We start from the raw sequence: 23,378 nt of genomic DNA on the forward strand, positions 1-23,378 counted from the left end.
CCTTGCAGATAGAGATTGTTTTTGCCAGAGAAATAGTAATGGAATTCATTATCTGTCAAACAATGAGACAGATAAAATTATTTTTGAATTCATTTCTACAAATATTTGATGATAGTTTTCCCATTAGAAGATGCAAAGTAACAAACAGACAGGCTGTAAAAAGAAGATGTTGGAAAAGAAAAAAATCTGGGTTTACTAAAATGCTGTCCAGTATGAAAGATCATATAATGATGCTGTCAGACATATAAAATAATACTAAGTCTGCAAACGCAAAATCCTTGTATGTAAGATGGAGAAACAATTATTAAAAAAAATGTGGTTACTGAAGCAATAATACCCGATGCATTGAAAGTTCTAAGAATAAATGCAGAGCTGTTTGGAATCTCATAAACACTGTTGTCAAAGAATCACTTAAGGTCAAAATCAATATTTCTCCACAAGAGGTTAATGATTATTTTATTAAATCTTTCGAGGAAGTAAGCAATAGCATCATTAAAACAGATACAAGTCCATCAGAACTCTAAGAAAAAATTGTCGTGGGACACCCTACAATAATATTCGCACTTTCTCTGAGATTACTCCTAGTATTGGATTCAAAATTGTAAGGAACTTCATGTCATCAGATAGTGGTGATATTTATGATATGTCTTGCAACTCGCTGAAAAAATCATTTACTCTATTCTTTATTCATTTACTCAATGCATAAATAAATGTATATCAGACGGATACTTTCCAGAGGAGCTAAAATTATCTAGTGTACTTCCTGTGTACAAAAAGAGTAACAAAAACAACCCTGCTCGTTTCAGATCAGTATCAATAGTTCCGTTCCTGGCCAAAATAATAGAATATATCATTTACCATCAACTGTCTGCTCATTTTTAAAAACTTGGAATATTTAATGTAACACAATATGGACCTAGCAAAAAAAATCAACAGTTGATGCAACAGACTCTGTAATTAAGTACATTATTAATATGAATATAATACAGGGAAACATTCCATGTGGGAAAAATATATCTAAAAACAAAGATGATGTGACTTACCAAAAAAAAGCGCTGGCAGATTGATAGACACACAAACAGACACAAACATACACACAAAATTCAAGCTTTTGAACCAACAGTTGCTTCTTCAGGAAAGAGGGAAGGAGAGGGAAAGACGAAAGGATGTGGGTTTTAAGGGAGAGGGTAAGGAGTTATTCCAATCCCGGGAGCGGAAAGACTTACCTTAGGGGGGGAAAAAGGACAGGTATACACTTGCACACACTCTTTGCCTTTACAAATTTCTGCTTGTATCTGTGTATGTGTGGATGGATGTGTGTGTGAGTGTGTGCGAGTGTATACCTGTCCTTTTTTCCCCCTAAGGTAAGTCTTTCCGCTCCTGGGATTGGAATGACTCCTTACCCTCTCCCTTAAAACCCACATCCTTTCGTCTTTCCCTCTCCTTCCCTCTTTCCTGTAGAAGCAACCGTTGGTTGCGAAAGCTTGAATTTTGTGTGTATGTTTGTGTTTGTGTGTCTATCGACCTGCCAGCACTTTTGTTTGGTAAGTCACATCATCTTTGTTTTTAGATATAAGTACATTATTAAGTATTCGAAGAAAGGTGCTTTACTTGGCTTCTTTCTGTGACCTGAGTAAAGCATTTGACTGTGTAGGATATGGCACACTTTTACAGAAACTCCATTTCTATTGCATCAGGGATAAAAACCAAAAATTATTAACATCTTATCTCCAAAACTATAGGCCACTTGTGCGTATTGACAAAGAAAAGTCTACCGAGAAACTAACTAAGGTGGGAGTTCCACAGGGATCCGCATTTGGATCATTGTTGGTTTTGGTAGTAATTGATGACCTACCCTCCTTTATAAGTTCAAATACAGTGATACTTGCAGATGACACTACCTTCCTAAATTATAACAATGATCTGGCTAAGCTAAAAGATTCTGTTGACAATACACTTGCCCAAGCATCATATTGGTTTGAGTGAAATAGGTTTCTCCTGAACAAGAAGAAAACACAGGAAATAGTAAGTAGTATAAAGGAAAAAAAGGCATTTAATGATCCCAGTTACATAATCTTCATGGTAGTATACCTAGATGACAAATTGACTTGGGAGTAACACATAAAATACATTAGTGTTAAATTTTACTTATTAAGAAGTCTTAAGGAAAGTTGACCAACAGACTATGTTAAAACATCTTAATTTGCATTTTTCAAAGTATTATGTCATAAGGACTTATTCTCTGGGAAAACTCAAGCCATGTTCAAAATACATTACTGCTGCAGAAGAAAGCTATCAGAGTCATTACATGCTCTCAACATAAAGCACATTGTAAGCCCTTGTTCTCTGAATGTAAAATAATGACTGTCATGAATCGGTTTATATACAAAGTGTTAAGCTATTCAAAAAAGAATCTGCATGATGTAAAAATTAGAAATAATATTCACGGTCAGAACACAAGAAAAAATAAGTCCATGCTTAGACCATACCACAAACTGTCAGAGACAATCAATAGCTGTAAGGTAATGGGCCATAAACTATGTAATAAGCTTCCTTAGATGGTAAAAAACCTTCTAGAGTGTACATTTAGGAATAAATTAAATAAATTGCTTGTTGCCAACCACTTTTATGAATTAAAATAGATTTTTAATTGCAACATGGACTGTAAGCTAGCAACTAACAAGCTATGCTGTTCTATTAACTAATGTAATGATTACACCCTATAAAAAATTTGTCTATTGCTGTAATGCCCTAATGACAATAAAATTATCTTATCTTACCTTCCTATCAAAATCACATTGAAAATCTTTTCTTGTGAGTCACCTGCTTGCAAATGGCAGCTCTGCCAATGTGCTTCCCATTCATACAGCATGTACACAACATTACCACCATCCGTATATGTGCATACCGCTATCCCATAACTTTTGTCACCTCAGGGCATATGGGCACTGTATGGTCTAGAAGTGATTAATTGAACAAATAAGAAAAAGAAAATGGCATTGATAAGGTAGCATAGACAAAAGTATACTGTCTTCCCACTGATCATTTGTGAGCCACTGAAACTGTGTCAGACTGAGACTTCTACCCAGAAAACTGTTTTTGTGGCTATGCTGCATCAATGCAGCTGCTGAACTCAACCTATGCAGCTTCACAAAGTTTCAAGTTATGACTGACTCAACTCCTCCCATTTTAAACTGTGTAGAGGCTCCTTCTCATGATGATTTTGTGCAGCTAGCAAATCTTGCTGCTTGAATAAGTAGAGAGTTTCAGTAGACCCCACACTTGGGATTAAAGGTTAGGATAAAATTGCTCTTTTTTTTCTACTCTGAAAAGGAACAAGTGGAAAGTGACGAATTTACCTTAGTCAGTTAGCTGCATGTTTTGTCAAGAGTGGTTTCATACTGTAACTGTTAGGTGTGTTACATCACATAAACCAAGAGTCTGAGAGGCTTATTGGTCCTGTTGGTTACAGTGATACACTTCAATGGAAAGGACTCACCTGAAATGGCAACTCATATTAAATGATGTGGGAGCCTGGCAGATCTATTCCAAGTGATGAACGGTAATAGGCATTACCTACTGAACTCATTTATTCCCTCTACCAAATTTAGTATTGTAGTAAAGGACAATCTTTGGTTTTATTTTTTTGTTCTGGGTCCACTAATTTTAGTTCCTTATAGATACTGTTCATTATGCCCACTTACCTAATAGCCAGTAGGTTGGCCTTTGGCATGGATAACAGTGGCAACACAACATGGTATGGTAGCAGTGAGGTCTTGGTTGGTCGCTGGAGGGAGTTGGCACCACATCTGCACATGAAAGTCACCTAATTCCCATAAATTGCAGGAAAGGGAATAATGAGCTCAGACGCCATGTTCAATCGCATCCCAATTATGTTGCACTCCTTGAACCACACCATCACATTCCTGGCCTTGTGACACAGTGCATTATCTTTTTGAAAAATGCCACTGCTGTCGGGAAACATGATCGTCATGAAGGGGTATATGTGGTCTGAAACCAGTGTACAATTGTCTTTGGATTTCATGGTGCCTTTTTTGAGCTCAATTGCACCCACTGATGCCGACATGAATGTTCCCAAGAGCGTAATGGGGCCACCAACAGCTTGTCTTCGTCCCACAGTACAGGTGTCAAGGAGCTATTGCCTGGTTGGGTTTATATCAATAGTAGATCATTGGTTGTAATGTTCTGGCTGATCAGTGCATATGTGACACAGAAAGTGAAAGGGGACTTCTTGTCAAAAATTTTGGATCTGAATAATTTGCAAAAGAAAACACATTTCTATCTCTAAATTTGGGTCAGTTACGACAGGTTGACTATCTGTGATGGAAAAGAAGTGTTTCGAGATAATGTGTTTCAAAGTTTCACGTTATTACCATTGTTTAATTGAACATATTTCAGAAAAAAATTCTGCATCTTTATTACTCTTCAAATGTTTTTGTCAAATGGTACAGAATTCTCTTAGTTAACATTACACACTATGTGGTTAATCACTTCAGACCTATAGCACATTACAGTGTTCATTAATTTAAAGACAAGTAAATTGTACCAACTTCAAGAGGAATTAGTGAACCCTAAGCTGCTTTTTTTAGCAGAATATTTGTATTCTTATTCTATGTGATGGTCAATTGCAAATTGGCAACATATGTAGGCATTTATAATTGTGATATAGAAAGAATCAGCCTGTCTTTTTTGGCATTACTGTAGTCATAAATTCTTCCTCTTTTATGCAAAGCTACTCTGAGCTCCTTAAAATGCCTCTAAAATTTTGGAGATGCCATTAGAATTACACACATAGCTATGAGATTGGAAAGGGGCCTCTTGTCAGGTCAAAGTTATTTTTCCATAAGGTAACCAGTTCCAGAAGACTGACATCAATTGCTTACAATGCTCTTACTGAATCTTGTTGGTTTCAAACAACTTTTACGCTGATACATGCCTGTACAGACTGAAGTAAATTAGTATAACACACAAAAAAACTAAAATGTATATTTTAGACATTATCATACATATTTTGCTTGTACTGAAAATTTTATTTCTCCAACAAGAGGTCTCTTTTCACTTTCCATCTCTCATAAACTGAATTACACCAGGCAGTTCCATACTAACTATATTATCACAATGATTTTGGTGCATAACTTACAGCAGGCTACTACTAGTGTTGACAGGTACAGTTTACTGCTGAAAATTTTTCTTAAATGGAACCTGACCACGTTTACATATTTCTTGGGTCATTGTGTTCTATGGTTTGTCAATACCTCATTAGAGAAGCACTGTCAAATAGTATTTGTACTAGAATTACTGTGGAAACAAAATCATCATTACCATGTTTGAATATAATACACAGTGAACTGTAACTTCATGCAGTGTTTAAGTTTTTAAAATCTATAAGAACATTTTTCCTGTTTTCATGATAATTCTCATGCAAAAATAATATAGAAAAAATAAGAATAGGCACTCACTCATCTACTGATGAGAAATGAGTAATTCATCGGAGTCAAACAGTAATTATAGCTATTGGGTAGTTATTTTAGTCTGTGTACATGCTGCCATATATGACTACAAAATTTTAATTATAATGTTCTCAGGCCATAATATATGAGTGCTGTGGTGGTCAACCTTCAAATGATTCCATGTCACTAATGTGAATTACTTCACTTTCATGATGATTAATAATGCCTTTAAATTCCCAGGATACACTGATTGTGGTGACAGCTGACCACTCTCATACAATGTCCATAAGTGGATATCCCAACCGTGGTACTGACGTCCTTGGTTTTGTCCACAATGATGGTGAAGAGCCATATGAGACACTCACATATGCAAATGGTCCAAGCTTCTATACTCATCGTAGTAATGACACTAACAACACATGGGTGAATGTAATGGAGATGAATCGGAGTGCTCCGACATACCAACACTTTTCTCCTAGGTAAGACATGCATGCCATTTGTAGATACTGAATCTATGTTCACTATTAATGATTATTTTCAACAAGTTTATTAATAATCTAGAAAACACCATGTTACAGTATTACCAGTTCTGGATAGATGTAGTCATCTTCAGACTTATACATGTAATGCTTACTAACTGCAAATGTTGTTAATGAAGCATTATGTTATATGATCATACATTTGAAAATAGCTGTACTTATTGTGAGGGCTATCCAGAATGTGATGGACATTTTGAAATAAAGAATTGACCAAATGGAAAAATCAGATTTTATTTTATACATTTTAAAGGTACACTCTTAAGCTATTTTTCTTCATAATAATCATAGAAATTGAGGAATTTACCATTTCATGGCACAAGTTTTTCAATACCATCTCTGTAGAAACCTGTCACTTGCAATTGCAACCATTAATTTGTAGTGGCCTGCAATTTTTTCATCAGTGTCAAATCGATATGTGGCAGGCCATATCTTCATTGCTAGGAAGAGCTGGTAATTGCTCAGCACCAAATCCGGGCTACATGATGGCTGATTATAAACCGCCCATCCAAAACCCCATAGAAGCTCTCAGTTATGATTTACTGTGTGTGTTCTGATCACCTGCCTCAACTGTGTCAGTGTTTCACAACTGGTTTACATTTTTTTTGCCAACAAAAATATAATCATAAAATGCATCTTACAACTGGAGGGATTTTCTATTGCAGTGCACATTTCAACACATTACAGGAAGCAAAGTAGCACACACATGGTCCACACACTACCAGCGCTGGGTGCATACTGAGAGTACGAACATTATGGCACCAAGATGGTGGCTGTAGGCCCTATCAGGTCCAAGATAGAATAAAACGTCTGTTATTTTCCAGATAGCCATCACACATGTAATTGTGTGATAAAGTTCACAGTCCAGGTAGAAATAGAATTCTAATAGCATGTAAAAAATGATCACAGTTTATCTCTGACAGTCAAAACATCATGTTAATGAATGGTTAAAGGTGTATAAAATGTTTACACAGATAACATACTGAGTGAACAGCTAGCAAGTCTTTAAATAGCAAAAATGTTAACAATCCAATTATGTTAAAATTTATTACTGTAAAGATTCATTGCAAAGGTGAATTAAGAGAGAGTGAAAGATTGCTCTTTTTTCATTAGACTATTACAATAAGTATTTTTTTTATTTATGTTTATTATGTTATCAAAAGAAGATTAGCAGATCTGCATCATACAAGGAAATGCTACTACCATATTTACTCGAATCTAAGCCGCACTCGAATCTAAGCCGCACCTGAAAAATGAGACACAAAATCGAGGAAAAAAATTTTTCCCGAATCTAAGCCGCACCTGAAATTTGAGATTCGAAATTCAAGGGGTGAGAAAAGCTTTAGGCCGCATCTCCAAATCGAAACAAAGTTGGTCCATTGTAATGTTGTTGTTGTTGTCTTCAGTCCTGAGACTGGTTTGATGCAGCTCTCCATGCTACTCTATCCTGTGCAAGCTGCTTCATCTCCCAGTACCTACTGCAACCTACATCCTTCTGAATTTGCTTAGTGTACTCATCTCTCGGTCTCCCTCTACGATTTTTACCCTCCACGCTGCCCTCCAATGCTAAATTTGTGATCCCTTGATGCCTCAAAACATGTCCTACCAACCGATCCCTTCTTCTAGTCAAGTTGTGCCACAAACTTCTCTTCTCCCCAATCCTATTCAATACCTCCTCATTAGTTACGTGATCTATCCACCTTATCTTCAGTATTCTTCTGTAGCACCACATTTCGAAAGCTTCTATTCTCTTCTTGTCCAAACTAGTTATCGTCCATGTTTCACTTCCATACATGGCTACACTCCAAACAAATACTTTCAGAAACGACTTCCTGATACATAAATCTATATTCGATGTTAACAAATTTCTCTTCTTCAGAAACGCTTTCCTTGCCATTGCCAGTCTACATTTTATATCCTCTCTACTTCGACCATCATCAGTTATTTTACTTCCTAAATAGCAAAACTCCTTTACTACTTTAAGTGTCTCATTTCCTAATCTAATTCCCTCAGCATCACCCGATTTAATTTGACTACATTCCATTATCCTCGTTTTGCTTTTGTTAATGTTCATCTTATATCCTCCTTTCAAGACACTGTCCATTCCGTTCAACTGCTCTTCCAAGTCCTTTGACGTCTCTGACAGAATTACAATGTCATCGGCGAACCTCAAAGTTTTTACTTCGTCTCCATAAATTTTAATACCTACTCCAAATTTTTCTTTTGTTTCCTTTACTGCTTGCTCAATATACAGATTGAATAACATCGGGGAGAGGCTACAACCCTGTCTCACTCCTTTCCCAACCACTGCTTCCCTTTCATGCCCCTCGACTCTAATAACTGCCATCTGGTTTCTGTACAACTTATAAATAGCCTTTCGCTCCCTGTATTTTACCCCTGCCACCTTTAGAATATGAAAAAGAGTATTCCAGTCAACATTGTCAAAAGCTTTCTCTAAGTCTACAAATGCTAGAAACGTAGGTTTGCCTTTTCTTAATCTTTCTTCTAAGATAAGTCGTAAGGTCAGTATTGCCTCACGTGTTCCAACATTTCGACGGAATCCATTGTAATATGAGACACAATTTAGGTTGAATGAATGACGATACAGTTACAGTAGTTTGGTTCAAGTCGTAACCTTAGCAGTTCAGCTTTACCAGGTAGCTATTGCTATACGTCAGGCACTCCGTCTATATTTATGTGGGTACCCTTCCTTTTTCACGTGCTTCATCTGGTTTGAATTGATTGCCTATTTTTCTTTGATCTGATAAGCACCGTTTTCTTTGCTATAGGTGTTTACATCACTCTAAGCTGAAAATGCATTACTGTACTGTGTCATGAATTGTTTGTCATATTCTGATTGTGCGTGTTCACCACCGCCTGTAGCCGCTCGCGGCATGGCTTGCTTTTGTGAGCACTACCGCGGCTTTTTTTTTTTTTTTTTTTTTAAAAAAAAAAAAGGGATCGTCTCATTAGCGAAACAATGGCAAGAGACTGCTATGATAGAAGATGTTCTGAACAAGAGTTAAGAGAAAATTTTTCTCCGTTTGAAATTCTTTGCAGGTGCCTCTTTAGTACATTACATTCTGCACAGAAATCAGAGTCATCTTAGATTTAAAAATCTAGTCAATTGGTGTGCTTCATTTATGACTGTATCACTATTAAGCCTTTGCTGTTCTCTCACTCTAGTTTCGTAGTTTATTAGACAGACACAATTTAAATGAGATAGCAGCAAACATGAAACAATACATGGCAAAATGTTTATATTCGTGTTATTCTTATGGTGAAGGGAATACTGCATGTGATTCACAATTCATAGAAGTTCCTATTTATTTATTTTATTTCAGAACGTAGAGTTGGCCATATTGACAAATATCCCAAACAGTCTTGCCAGTTGCATTTTCGTAGTACATTGAAATGCTGCTACATTTGAAGATGAACAATACGGAATTTGTATTTACTTCGTTGGATAATGTATGAAAATGCAGTGGTCAAAACTCGGGGCGGAGAACAAAAGCTCGCCTTCCACCTTTTTTTTAAATTTATTTACTGACGCAGAGGATTTGGTGCCAGTATTTATCTTTGTGCCTACAAAGAGATTGTGTCAGACACAACTCGCTTTATTTGTCCATGGGACCCAGAAATTATTAGATACAGGCTCCCAGGTAGATGCTATTTTCCTAGACTTCCGGAAGGCGTTCGATACAGTTCCGCACTGTCGCCTGATAAACAAAGTAAGAGCCTACGGAATATCAGACCAGCTGTGTGACTGGATTGAAGAGTTTTTACCAAACAGAACACAGCATGTTGTTATCAATGGAGGGACGTCTACAGATGTTAAAGTAACCTCTGGCGTGCCACAGGGGAGTGTTATGGGGCCATTGCTTTTCACAATATATATAAATGACCTAGTAGATAGTGTCGGAAGTTCCATGCAGCTTTTCGCGGATGATGCTGTAGTATACAGAGAAGTTGCAGAATTAGAAAATTGTAGCGAAATGCAGGAAGATCTGCAGCGGATAGGCACTTGGTGTACGGAGTGGCAACTGACCGTTAACATAGACAAATGTAATGTATTGCGAATACATAGAAAGAAGGATCCTTTATTGTATGATTATATGATAGCAGAACAAACACTGGTAGCAGTTACTTCTGTTAAATATCTGGGAGAATGCACGTGGAACGATTTGAAATGGAATTATCATATAAAATTAATTGTTGATAAGGCAGGTACCAGGTTGAGATTCATTGGGAGAGTCCTTAGAAAATGTTGTCCATCAACAAAGGAGGTGGCTTACAAAACACTCGTTCGACCTATACTTGAATATTGCTCATCAGTGTGGGATTCGTACCAGATCGGGTTGACGGAGGAGATAGAGAAGATCCAAAGAAGAGCAGCGCGTTTCATCACAGGGTTATTTGGTAACCGTGATAGCATTACGGAGATGTTTAGAAAACTCAAGTGGCAGACTCTGCAAGAGAGGCGCTCTGCATCACGGTGTAGCTTGCTCGCCAGGTTCCGAGAGGGTGCGTTTCTGGATGGGGTATCGAATATATTGCTTCCCCCTACCTATACCTCCCGAGGAGATCACGAACGTAAAATTAGAGAGTTTCAAGCTCGCACGGAGGCTTTCCGACAGTCGTTCTTCCCGCGAACCATACGCGACTGGAACAGAAAAGGGGGGTAATGACAGTGGCACGTAAAGTGCCCTCCGCCACACACCGCTGGGTGGCTTGCGGAGTATGAATGTTGATGTAGATGTAGAAAGCATGCCTGTGTAGCACTACATATATTCGACGGCAGAAGTTAGTTGTGGCTGCACCTACCAACATTTTTCAGAACTTCTGCTTGCTTTGCACTTGATTCTAAGCCGCAGGCAGTTTTTTGGATTAGAAAAACCGAAAAAAAAAATGCAGCTTAGATTCGAGTAAATACGGTATATTATATTTAACTTACTTCGTGACAGACAATAGCAACATTTCATGACAGACAATAGCAACAGTCTACAATGGTTTTATGACCAAAAATCTACTTAAAAATGTGAAGTACAGAGTGGTTACACAATATCTTTGCATTAAACTGTTACTGCTAGGTCTGGTAGGAAACTGTACATGGCCCATGATGTATTTTTGCCAATGCCAATACAACAGATTTTTTTAACTGACTGGTTATCCAGAGTCTTTGTTATGACACCAAGTGAATGATAATGTCCAGGGTACTTAGTCATGTGAGGATATCACATCTTTATATTGAATCTTTATCTACATATTATACTAATACCCAATTTTCTGTAAATTACTTTTTATTAGGAAATAATTACAGTTTCAATTATTTTTGCAGATATTTAAAAGATGAAACTCATGGAGGGGAAGATGTTGCTGTCTACGCTGTTGGTCCAGGTGCCTATCTCTTCACTGGTGTATATGAACAGAACTATCTAGCTCATGCTATGGCTCACATAGCAAATATTGGGCCTGATGCTATAGTGTCTTCTGCAAACACTGCACACATGTACAACTTCAATGTAACTGCACTTGTTTCACTCCTTGCTTCAATATTGTTAGGCATCTTAAGATAGCCTTGAATAATTTTCATGTGTGTGAAGACTGTAACAGAAAATCACAATCACTGATTACTTATGGAGCCATTCATGCAACATATGTACAACATAAACCTATCAGTATTAAAATTCATAACAGCAGAAGCTGTTACTTAAGACACTTTATGCAAATCGAAAGAGTGAATGAAAACTTATTCCCTCACATGCAGAGCACCTATGTGATTCTGTTTCAGTGCCTGCAGTACAAAATTTGTAAAACCATTAGCAAATTATATTACTCAGCTACTTTATATAATTCTACTGCAGAGACAGGAGTAACAGTTAAAGTCTCTGCAGAGTTATGTCATTCTGGTCATAAATTAGATTAAAAAAGTTGTGTCTGTAATGATATTAAAATAAAAGTCCATTCACATTTCTAAGACCATTTGTTGCTGCGGGCAAGTTTACACAACTTCTTTGAAACAGTAAAATTACATTTTTGAAAATAAAATGTGACTGTATGTGAGCAAATACAGAACATTAGAACCAAAAGTTTAAAGGTATACACATACCACTTCTGAAATTCTACTACCAAAAATTTTATTCTGACATGTTACAAATATGAAAACAATTTTTAAAGCTAACATTTTGTGGATGAAATTTGCATTTTACAGTGGTAAAAAAATTGTGTATTTCACTTAAAATATATGATCAACTGTTGCTATTGGTATTATTGTCAAACTTTATTTCTCTAACAAATTATTTCACAAAAAAAAATGATATTCATGTTTTCAAGGCGCTTCTAGTCTGTGACTCTTCTAAGCTTAGTATTAAATATCTTATATCATTTCTGACTCTCAGGACATGCTGTTTATCATATATGGTTTTTGTGTTCTGTGTTTTGTAACTATATTCTGAAAGAAATAGCCCAAAGAAATTACATTTTTTTACCCAAAATGTCATCTATTCTTTCAATATGTTCTGTATGTTTACTATCTATTACAACACTGTTTTGGTTGTTAACTAAGAGTCTTTTATTTCTGCCAGGGTTTTTTGGTGTGAACTATTTGAAGTCTTTATTCCACACAGTATCCTATTTCATAAGGCTCACTGAAAACCATACAAATTTCTAATACTATTTACAAAAAGAATTGACAAACACAGGATCTGTGGGGCACTAATCATTATTTCTCTTATTTGTTGCCTACTGCTTGATAGGCTATTTCACACTTTCCATTCCTATAGTTACTAATGTCCTTTCTCAAATAAGTTAATTAAACAAAAAAAGCTGAGGACTAAGAATCATTCACTTTTTATAAACAAAGAGGACATGCTTAAAAGACAAGAAAACACACACACACACACACACACACACACACACACACACACACACACGAGTGGAGAGAGAGAGAGAGAGAAATGTCAAACTATTACTCCCAAAGTTGTGACTTGCAGAGAAGGTTGAAAAAACAAGCATTGTACATGGAGTTTCAATGAAACTCACAATTTGCAGCATTATTCCCAGAACTGATCATAGCCCTTTCATTCCGAGTTGATTGGAAAGACTGGACCTCAGACTTTGAAAGTTCTGTGACAAGCTAGGCTGTGACTTCTTGGAATTGCACCATAGGGTTAGGAAATGTAGTGTCCCCCTAAATGGGTCATGTACGTATCAGAGGCTGCCACTCAGGAAGCTGACTGTGTGTGAGGTGCACACAAGGGTGTTTAAGATTAGGTAACTCTACATCCAATCCAGATAATGAAAACTGTAGGAACTCCAGAAGCTTCTATGTAAGATCAAAAGAAATGCCTTGTACAGGTGAGAATAGTAAAATCCTAATAATAAACTGCCAAAGTATTCATAACAAAGTGCCAGAGTTTGAAGCACTCATGAAGAACAGTGAAGCTAGCTCACATAATACTAGTTACAGGAAGCTGGTTGAAACTTGAAATTTTTGTAGAAAATTTAAGTGTATATCAAAAGAGTAGGCAAATGGGGAATGGAGGTGGTGTATTTGCCACAGTGTATGAGATACTCATAATTGAAATTGATGGAGTCTGAAGGTGCACATGAGATTATTTGGTCAAGATTCGGTATTAGGTGTGGGCATAAGATAATTATTGGATCCTTCTGTCAGACACCAGGCTCACCTCCTGATGTAACCAAAAACTTCAGAAAAAGCCTCAGTTCAGTTGTAAGTAAGTTCCCCTATCATACTGTAATCATTGGTGGAGACAAATCATCCAACAATTAATTGGGAAAGTCACACTTTTGTTAGTGGTGCATGTTATAAGACAACCTAGTAAACATTACTAAAAGCCTTCTCTGAAAACTACCTAGAACAGATAGTTAGGAACTCCACTCATGGTGGAAACATATTGGATCTGACAGCAGTAGCTAGATCTGACCACAGTGAGGATGATCAGATTGAAACTGATAGCAGTGACCATGATGCAGTTGTGGCAACAATGATTACCAAATTACAAAGGAGAGCCAAAACAAATAGAAACATATATATGTTCAGTAAACCAGATAAAAAATCATTAGTGTCTTATCTCAGTGAGGAATTTGAAACTTTCAGCACAGGGCAGGAGCGTTTACTGGAACTATAGTTCAAGTTTAAAAGGATAGTTGACCATGCACTGGATGGATATGTACACAGATGAGCAGTCCATAATGGGAGGAACATCTGTGGTACACAGTCACTGTAAAGGAACTTCTAAAGAAACAGAGATTACTGCATTATAGTTGTAAAACAAAGTGTAGGGCTATAGATAGAGAGCTGCTAAATGAAACACATTTGGCTGTCAAGAGAACAATGCATGATGTCTTCAGTGACTACCATAGTAGAATATTGTCAAATGATATTTCACAAATCCGAAAGAAATTTTAGTCTGATGTAAAGGCTGTTAGTGGCACCAAAGTTAGTGTCCAGACCTTAGCAAAAGAGACAGGAACTGAAATTGAGGGTAGCAAAACAAAAGCTGAAATGCTTAACTCAGTTTTCAAATGTTCCTTTACAAATAAAAACCCTGGATAATTGCCCCAGTTTAATCCTTGTACCACTGAAAATATGAATGAAATAAGTATTAGTGTCAGTATTGTTGAGCAACAGCTGTAAACATTAACACTGAACAAAGTTTCAAGGCCTGGTGGAAACCCTGTCAGACTCTATACTGAATTTGCAGCTGTGTTAGCCCCTCTTCTAACTAAAATCTATCATAGATCCCTTGAACAGAAAGCAGTGCCCAATTCTTGGAAAAAAGTACAGGTCACACCTGTCTATGAGAAGGGTAGTAGACATCATCCTCAAAAATGCTCTCCAATATCCCTGACACTGATTTGTTGTAGCACCTTAGAACATATTCTGAGCTCAAACTTAATGAAGTATCTCAAGCAGAATGACCTTCTCAGTACCAACCAGCAAGGATTCCAAGAACATTGATCATGTGAAAGCCAACTTGTACTTTTCTCACATGACATACTGAAAGCTTTGGATCAAGGTGTCAGATAGATGGAGTATTTCTTGATTTCCAAAAATCATTTGAGTCAGTACCACACCTACACTTAATATAAAAAGTATGATCATGTGGAATATCAAGTGAAATTTATGACTAGGTAGAGGACTTTTTGGCACGGAGGATGTAGTGTGTTATCTTTGATCATCAGATGTAGAAAGTAGCTTTGGATGTGCCCCAGGGAAGTGTGTTGGGACCCTTGCTCTTTGTGTTGTATATTATTGACTTTTCAGACAATATTAATAGTAACCTCAGACTTTCTACAGATGATGCAGTTATCTGTAATGAAGTGCTATCTGAAAGAAGCTGCATAAATATTCAGCCAGATCTTGATAACATTTCAAAATGATACAAAGATTGGCAACTTGCTTTAAATGTTCAGAATTGTAAAATTGTGCACTTCACAAAATGTAAAACACAATTGTCTGTTACTCTAATATCAACGAGTCACTGTTGGAATCAGCCACCTCAAACCAATACCTGGCTGTAACACTTTGCAGGGATATGAAGTGGAATGATCGCATAGGCTCAGTTGTGGGTAAAGTAGGTGGTAGACTTGGTTTATTGGCAGAATAATAGGGAAGTGCAAGCAGTCTATGAAAGGGATTGTTTACAAAACACTTGTGTGACTCATTCTAGAATATTGCTCAGCTGTGTGGCAGCTGTACCAAATAGGACTTACAGGGGATATTGAATGCATACAGTGAAGAGCAACATGAATGGCCACAGGTTTGTTTGACCCATTGGAGAGTGTCACAGTGATGCTGAAGGAACTGAATTGGCAGCCTCTTGAAGATAGACATAAACTATCCTGAGAAAGTCTATTAACAAAGTTTCAAGAACTTAGTTTAAATGATGAGTCTAGGAATATACTACAGTCCTCTATGTACCATTCACAAAGGGATAATGAGGATAAGATTAGAATAATTGCTACACACAGAGAGACATTCAAACAACCATTCTTCATGTGCTCCATACATGAATGGAATGGGAAGAAACCCTAATAACTGGTACAATGAGACGGCCTATCTGCCAGGCACCTCACGGTGGTGAGGAGATGGAGCTGCAGTCGAGAGTTAGAATAATGAGGTTCAAAAACGAAGGACTTTTCCTGATCTTTTAACTGTGTCTACAGACCAAAAATCATTCATCTGCATGTGGGTGGATGCCTGTCTTCAACTTCTTAATATTATTTTTTTCCAGGTATTTCTGTTGTTGCAATAGTTGGCAATCAAATATCAACAGTCTTTTAGCTAGATGCTACTCTTGATCACTATACACAAGTTTAGAACTTCAACTGAATTTCAAAGTTCAAAGGTTTCTAAAATTACTTAATCATGATAAGGAAAACATTTTGACACAGGAGTTGAAAAACCACGTAAACCATTAGGTGGAATGTGTATCCACATGTAAGTATAAGAATTCCAATTAAGCGAACAGGCTTCTGCAATATGTTCACTTATCAAAATTACATAATATTCACATTACATTGATATACAGCCTACATTCTTTTTTGATAACAAATGCATTTCCATAAGATTACCCATAGGGCAGTATTGCTTAAAAACATGCTAGCCAAACCATTTTCATAATCAGGCATAACTAGGCATAAGTGAGTCTTTTATGTTGTTGGAGCCATCTAGATACTTAGGAGTCTTACACAAAGCACTTTTAAAATCAAGCAATGGAAAATCTAGGATGAAATGTAACAGTTTTATGAAAAGGATAGTTGTCACTCACCATAGAGCAGAGATACTGAGTCACAGATAGATACATCAAAAAGACAATCAGCAAATGAGCTTTCAGCCAACAAGGCCTTTTTTGAAAATAGACAAAATACACACACACACACACACACACACACTCACATAACTGCAACTTACACATGCATGAGCATAGGTTCAGGCAGGTGAAATCAGACTGAAAGTAGCAGTGCATGATGGGAGAAGAAATTGGGTGATGAGGATAAGGAGGAGGCTGGAGCAGAGGGGGGAGGGATAGCACAGTACGGTGGGGGATGGTAAAGTGCTGCTTGTGGGAGTGTACAGGGATGAGGTAGGGAGAGGGTAGAGCAGCTGGTGCAGTCGGGAGGTTAGATGCAGGGCACGGAAAGGAGGTCTGTGAAGATGTCAGTAACACCCTCGGTATATTCTGAGAGGGACTGCTCATCACTACAGATCAAAAGGCCATGAGTGGCTAGATTGTATGAAAGGGCTTTGTATTGTTGAACGGGTGGCAGTTGTAAAAGTGAAGGTACCGCTGGTGTTTGGGAGGTTCGATATGGACTTAGGTAATATTGTACCCATCTTTGAGGTGGAGGTCAACATCAAGGAACGTGGCTTGTCAGGTTGAGTAGGACTGGGGTGAGGTGGAGGTCAACATCAAGGAATGTGGCTTGTCAGGTTGAGTAGGACCATGGTGAAATGAATGGGGGAGAAGGTGTTGAGGTTCTGTGGGAATTTAGAAAGGATTCCTGTAGATGGCCTATGACTAGATTGGCCTAGGATGGTACCATGCATGTGCCCACAAGTGTACCCTGTGTACCCTGGATTTCTTTGTAGGTAATGCCTTGTAGCCTTGTTGGCCAAAAGCTCACTTTCCAAACATCTATTTGTTGTATATATCTGCAACTTAGCATCACTGCTATATGGGGAGTAGCAACTGTACTTTTCACAAATTACTTTTATTTGTTCAGAATTTCATAAGATTGGTAGATTAAGAGTTAAGCTCTTGGCTCTGAATCAGTTTTAAGTTTGTTTGTTATTCTCCAAGCTGTGCCTAGTATGGGTGCTTTTGGTCCTTTTATCGATATACTTGAATCATTAACAAACATCACAAATTTTTAAGAGTTCTCTGATGTCCCCTGTGAATCATTTATGTAGTGTAACTTACTGTATCTGGTTATTAGCCCTCATTTGTCTCATTTTATATATTCTTGAATCCTGCTCCCATCATAAAATGGATCAACCTACATTTGCTAAAGAATGTACACTACACTGCAGCACACAGTCATCAATACTTTTGTATTTATTGAAATACATTTTTGATTGTATGATGACCAGCTTTCTAATTGTCAGGGGTCTCAGTATTTAAACCAGATCAGTAAGCCATACTTATCAACATATAATCTCACACTTCATTGCTGACAGATTAGGTCACAGTTACTCATATATGGTGCATATAAATACTTCTCCACACCCATTCCATCATAAATGCATGAGATGAGCATAGTGCTTGATACCAGCAGACTGACTGTTAATTGTTTTAGCTTGGTACTGATTACATGTTTTTAACTCAGTGAATCTAAATGAGCAACTCACTAACAGCTACATAGAGATATTAATACTGTGAATGACTACTGCATAATGTAGTAGTGACACAAATTTTATGCCCAAATGAATGCAGTCTACAGACTCATAACTTGTGTACTTTTTCATAACTAGCCCAGGACTGCAAGAGTGCCCACATGATAGTTTGTAGGATGGGACCAAGACCTGGGTATATGGAGCATTTTTAACATTCATGGTGCTGGTTTCATAGGTAGCTGCCATTGCCTGTGGACTCACTAAAATATCTGGATTTTTAAAGTAATAATTCATGCAAATGTCATCTGCAAAGTTTGCAGAGCACATAGATGATTCTGGGAACCGTAAAAGTACATTCAACATGACAAAAAACCATCGTAGCTCGAGCTATTTAATAATACATACAGTGCAAATTTTCATTTTCTGTATGTGCCATAATGCTACATCAGCCACAAGCTAAGTGTTAATATTTTGAAAGATGAATGGTGATTTCTAAGTAGCCATAAAATAGTTCCAGGTCTGACCCTGTTAAAACCTATGCAATACCAGCTTTTAAATCATGTTTTGAAAGAAAAGCACCTGACTACATTATATATTTTCCTTTCCCTGGAAGCTAGGAGGGTGGGAGCAGTGGCACATCTTGCCCTTGGGTATTGGCACCCTTGCTAAACTGACTGAAGCATTGACCAGCACAATTATTTATAGGCAAGTGTAGTAATAAAACTAAAAATCTGTTATACTTGCAATATTATCCTAAAGCAGAACAAAAGCAGTGGACATGAAATCAAAATGAAAAAAAGAATGCATATGTCTAACTATGGGTTGGATAATGGGAAACAAACAAAATCATAGATAATGCTTGATGTAAATAATTTCTGTTTCTGTGGGGATTTCCAGAGCCCACCAAAATTGGCAAAAAATGAAGTTTTTGTGATCGAATAGTATTTAACTTTCATAGTGAAACTGAGCATGTTAGAAATAGAAAAAAATCAGAGCTACAAAACCACAGAACTGAATTTTCGAAATAGCCATTAATTCAGATTCAAAAGTTCTAGAACATGAGAATTTGATTTTATAATTTTTAAAATAGAAATTTCTTCGAAAAAGAAGATGTTTGTGGCAAAGAGGAAAGTAAAAGTTTTCAAACGAGGTATATTACATCACAAATAATTAGCTCTTTGCTCATTGAAATATTGAGGATTAGATGGATAGACCAGATTACATCTGAAGATGTACTGAATCAAATTGAGGAAAGAATAATGCACATCTTGACAAAAAGAAAGGATTAAGTGAGATGACACAACCTAAGGCATCAAGGATTTGCCAGTTTTTTAATAGAAGAAAGAGTTGGGGGGAAAACACATAGTGGGAGACCAAGGCTTGAATAAAGTAGGCATTTTAAACGAATGTAGTTTGTGGCCATTATGCAGAGATGAATAGGCTTTCATGGGATGGACTAGCATGGAGAGTTGCATCAAACCACAAGAGCACCACATGTGTGTGTAAACAGAATGATGACACCAAATGCATTCATGTGCATGAAGATAGATAGTAAATAAATAAATATTGTATACTTAATATTTCCATCTTTGGCCTTAATTTCCCTGAATGTTATTTCAACTTTCTACATGCTGTATTTATCCTTCCAATGATTATTTCATTTTTCATTTTCTTCCAATTTTTGCTTCTTGTGTGTATGATGTTCCTTTTTGTGCTCTGAAGAATATTGTTCAGTCTAGTAAATAAAGTGCAATGTTACCAGTTGATTCTCGTTTCATGGTGGATATGCTAAGTACCCCAAAGCAGTGACCCTGATTCTGAACAGTGTATAACTTTTTGACATCTTCAGAGTGACACAGTGGAAACTGTCTCAAACTCTGCCATGAAGGCCGATATTCTGACAGTGCCTACAGCAAGTAATGTTGTTTTCTCTGCCAGCTACTGCCCCTGCCACCTCTACCTTGGCAAATCCAACTGGAATTTCAACATAAAGCTGCAACCTTTTTGACCTACAAGGGCACAGCTATGGCTTACTCATGTTGAGGTCATGTTTAGGTTCCATGACCTACTGTTAGCCTCAGAGCAATTTACTTCAATCATTTCTGAATTGGACTTAAATGTGATTGAACCATTGGATGACTCTTTGTACCAGCTGTCCTATATTTTGCTTAAAGAGGCTATTCTACAAGAGTTTGTGTTAACATTGGGATTGCATCTCCAGAAAATCATTGACAGTGAGATTTATTTGAATGAATATCCTTTCAGGTCTTTCAATCGCTGTGCGAGCTGGCAGATGCAGAACTTCTGCCAGAGATATCTTTAAAGATATTTCAGATGTGGAGACTACCACAAAATGTGAGGGCAGTTCTGTGGGCTTTAATTGATCTTTTGACTACTGAATTGGCTAGGAAAACTGATGCAGTGGCTATTGCAAGTGCAGACAATAGTCAATGTACAGCTGTAAAGGAGTTTATGGATGAAGGCTCCAACTGGTGCATTTATACAATGGGGTGCACAGATCAACACATCAGGCAGCCCACACTGACTATGGAGAGCTTAGCCAATGAGCTTGCACAATTAGACTAAACAGACAGGAAGAGAAGGCCACTAATCAGGAATGTAAGAGGGAACAGTGATACAACTGTTGGCGCTGGTATCACACACACTATGGACCTGCAGCAAAGAATTGTACAAGGCCCTGCACTTACCCAAACACAATTGGCGAGAGCCAGTAGGGAAACATGCTTGTCGAAATTGTTCGCAGTGCCTACAATACTGTTCGAATATAACAGTGACTGCTGTTACTGGTTCTGTGAGGCTTTTTGTCAAAGACAAGAAATCTAATTCATTATTCTTGATTAACACAGGGACTGAAACTACTGTAACTTCATAATCAGATGGCAAATACCAACAGAATATCAATATGCGTATCCTCACAGCAGCAAACAATTCACTTGAATGAGATTTTCACCCTACAGCAGAGTGTGCACTGATATGAAACTTCCTGGCAGATTAAAACTGTGTACCAGACCGAGATTCAAGCTTGGGACCTTTACCTCTCATGTGCAAGTACTCTACCATCTGAGCTACCCAAGCACAACTCACACCCCATCCTCACAGCTTCAGGAGATGAGTTACTGGCAGAAGTGAAGTTGTAAGGATGGGGCTTGAGTCGTGCTTGGGTAGCTCAGTTGGTAGGTCCCAAGTTCGAATCTTGATCCAGCACACAGTTTTAATCTGCCAAGAAGTTTCAAACAATTCAGTTATCAAAATATTAGGTCAACAAACTTTGGCTTCAGAATTTGAGGTTGGTTTCTTGCTGATCTAGACCTTTATTGTGAGTGATGTGATTAGACCGATAACAGGGGCTGATTTCTTAAGAGTTTTCCTGTTATGCCCAGCTTAGTTAATAAGTATCTCATTAAAGGCTTTATCACTCTGCAACTGTGTACTGCATCAGGACATGATGTATGTGATGCTCTTGCAATGGACTTTGTGTAGATTTATGGGTAAACTGCACCTTCTACACCAGTACAATATCCCTCAGATCCATGTCCATCAGAACATGAGTGCATTATGTGTGAAGCACCGAGTTCTCCTGCATGCATTTCTTTAAGGAGTTAAGAGATGAAATTTGAAAGTAATACACTTAAGGCCAAATTGATAAAGCAAAATGAAAAGGGGGGATAAAAAGAGGCAACAACAAATTTCTGAATGCAAAAACAAGGCTAAAGTAATGGAAAATCCAGGATGGAATGTAATTTTATAATTAGAAGGATAGTTGCTACTCACTATATAGCACAGATGTTGAGTCACAGAAAGGCACGACAAAAGGACTGTCAGAAAGTTAGCTTTCCACCAACAAGGCATTCGCCAAAAATAGACAACATACACACACCGATACACACATACACTCCTGCAAACGCAACTCACACACACACACATGACCACAGGCTCAGGCACCTGGAGACAGACTACAAGTAGCAGTGCATTATGGGAGATTCAACTGAGAGGGTGTAAGGAAGACGCTGGGAGGGGGAGATTGAGGGATAGCAGGGCAGGTATGGGGGACATTAAACTGCTGCTGGGACTGTGCAGGGACGAGGCAGGGAGTGGGGCAAGCTTGGTGCAACCAGGAGATTAGACACAGGGTGGGGGAGAGAGATGGGGTTAGTGGAAAAGACTGAGTGCTTGGCGGAATAGAGGGCTGTGTAGTGCTAGAATGGGAGCAGGGAAGGGGCTAGATAGGTAACAGTAATTACTAACAAAGCTTGAGGTTAAGAGGGTTATAGAAACATAGAATATATTGCAGGGAGAGTTCCCACCTGTACAGTTCAGTAAAGCTGGTTTTGGTGGGAAGGATCCAGATGGCACATGCTGTGAAGCAGTCATTGAAATGAAAGACATCAGAGTGGGCAGCACGCTTCGCAGTAGGGTAGTCCTGTTGTTTCTTGGCCACAGTTTGTCAGTGGCCATTTATGCAGACAGGCAGCTTGTTAGTTGTCATGCCCACATAGAATGCAGAACAGTGGTTGCAGCTCAGCTTGTAGATCATATGATTAGTTTCACAGGTAGCCCTGCCTTTGAGGGGATAGGTGATGTCTGTGACAGGACTGGAGTAGGTGGTGGTGGGAAGGTATATGGAACAGGTCCTGCATCTAGATCTATTACAGTGATACGAGATATGAGGCAAGGGGTTGGGAAGAGGGGTTGTGTAGGGACAGATGAGGATATTGTGTAGATTCAGCAGACAGTGGAATACCACCATGGGGGGGAGTAAGAAGGGTAGTGGGTAGGACATTTATCAGTTCAGGGCATGACAAGAGGTAGTCGAAACCTTGGAGGAGAATGTAATTCAGTTCTCCACTCCTGGGCGGCACTGAGTAAAGGGGGTAAGGCTCCTCTGTGGCCAGACAGTGGGGTTTTGGGAAGTGTTGGGTGACTGGAAAGCTAAGGCATGGGAAAGTTGACTTTGTACAAGGCTGGGAGGGTAATTACTATCCATAAAGG

At 38.0% G+C, this 23,378-nt stretch overlaps 1 protein-coding gene across 2 annotated transcripts in view; it reads left to right on the forward strand.

Moving 5' to 3' along the window:
• Nucleotides 1-12,567, forward strand: part of LOC126331446 (alkaline phosphatase 4-like) — a 96,208-nt gene extending 83,641 nt beyond the window's left edge. For both annotated transcript variants that reach the window (XM_049996486.1, XM_049996494.1), the window contains exons 6-7: nucleotides 5,712-5,950; nucleotides 11,346-12,567. In XM_049996486.1, coding sequence (XP_049852443.1) covers nucleotides 5,712-5,950; nucleotides 11,346-11,583 — 477 coding nt within the window. In that variant the 3' untranslated portion in view covers nucleotides 11,584-12,567. The remainder of the gene's footprint in view (nucleotides 1-5,711; nucleotides 5,951-11,345) is intronic.
• The last annotated feature ends 10,811 nt before the right edge of the window (nucleotides 12,568-23,378 follow it).

The sequence above is a fragment of the Schistocerca gregaria genome, chromosome 2, assembly GCF_023897955.1.
Source record: "Schistocerca gregaria isolate iqSchGreg1 chromosome 2, iqSchGreg1.2, whole genome shotgun sequence".
Lineage (NCBI taxonomy): Eukaryota > Metazoa > Arthropoda > Insecta > Orthoptera > Acrididae > Schistocerca > Schistocerca gregaria.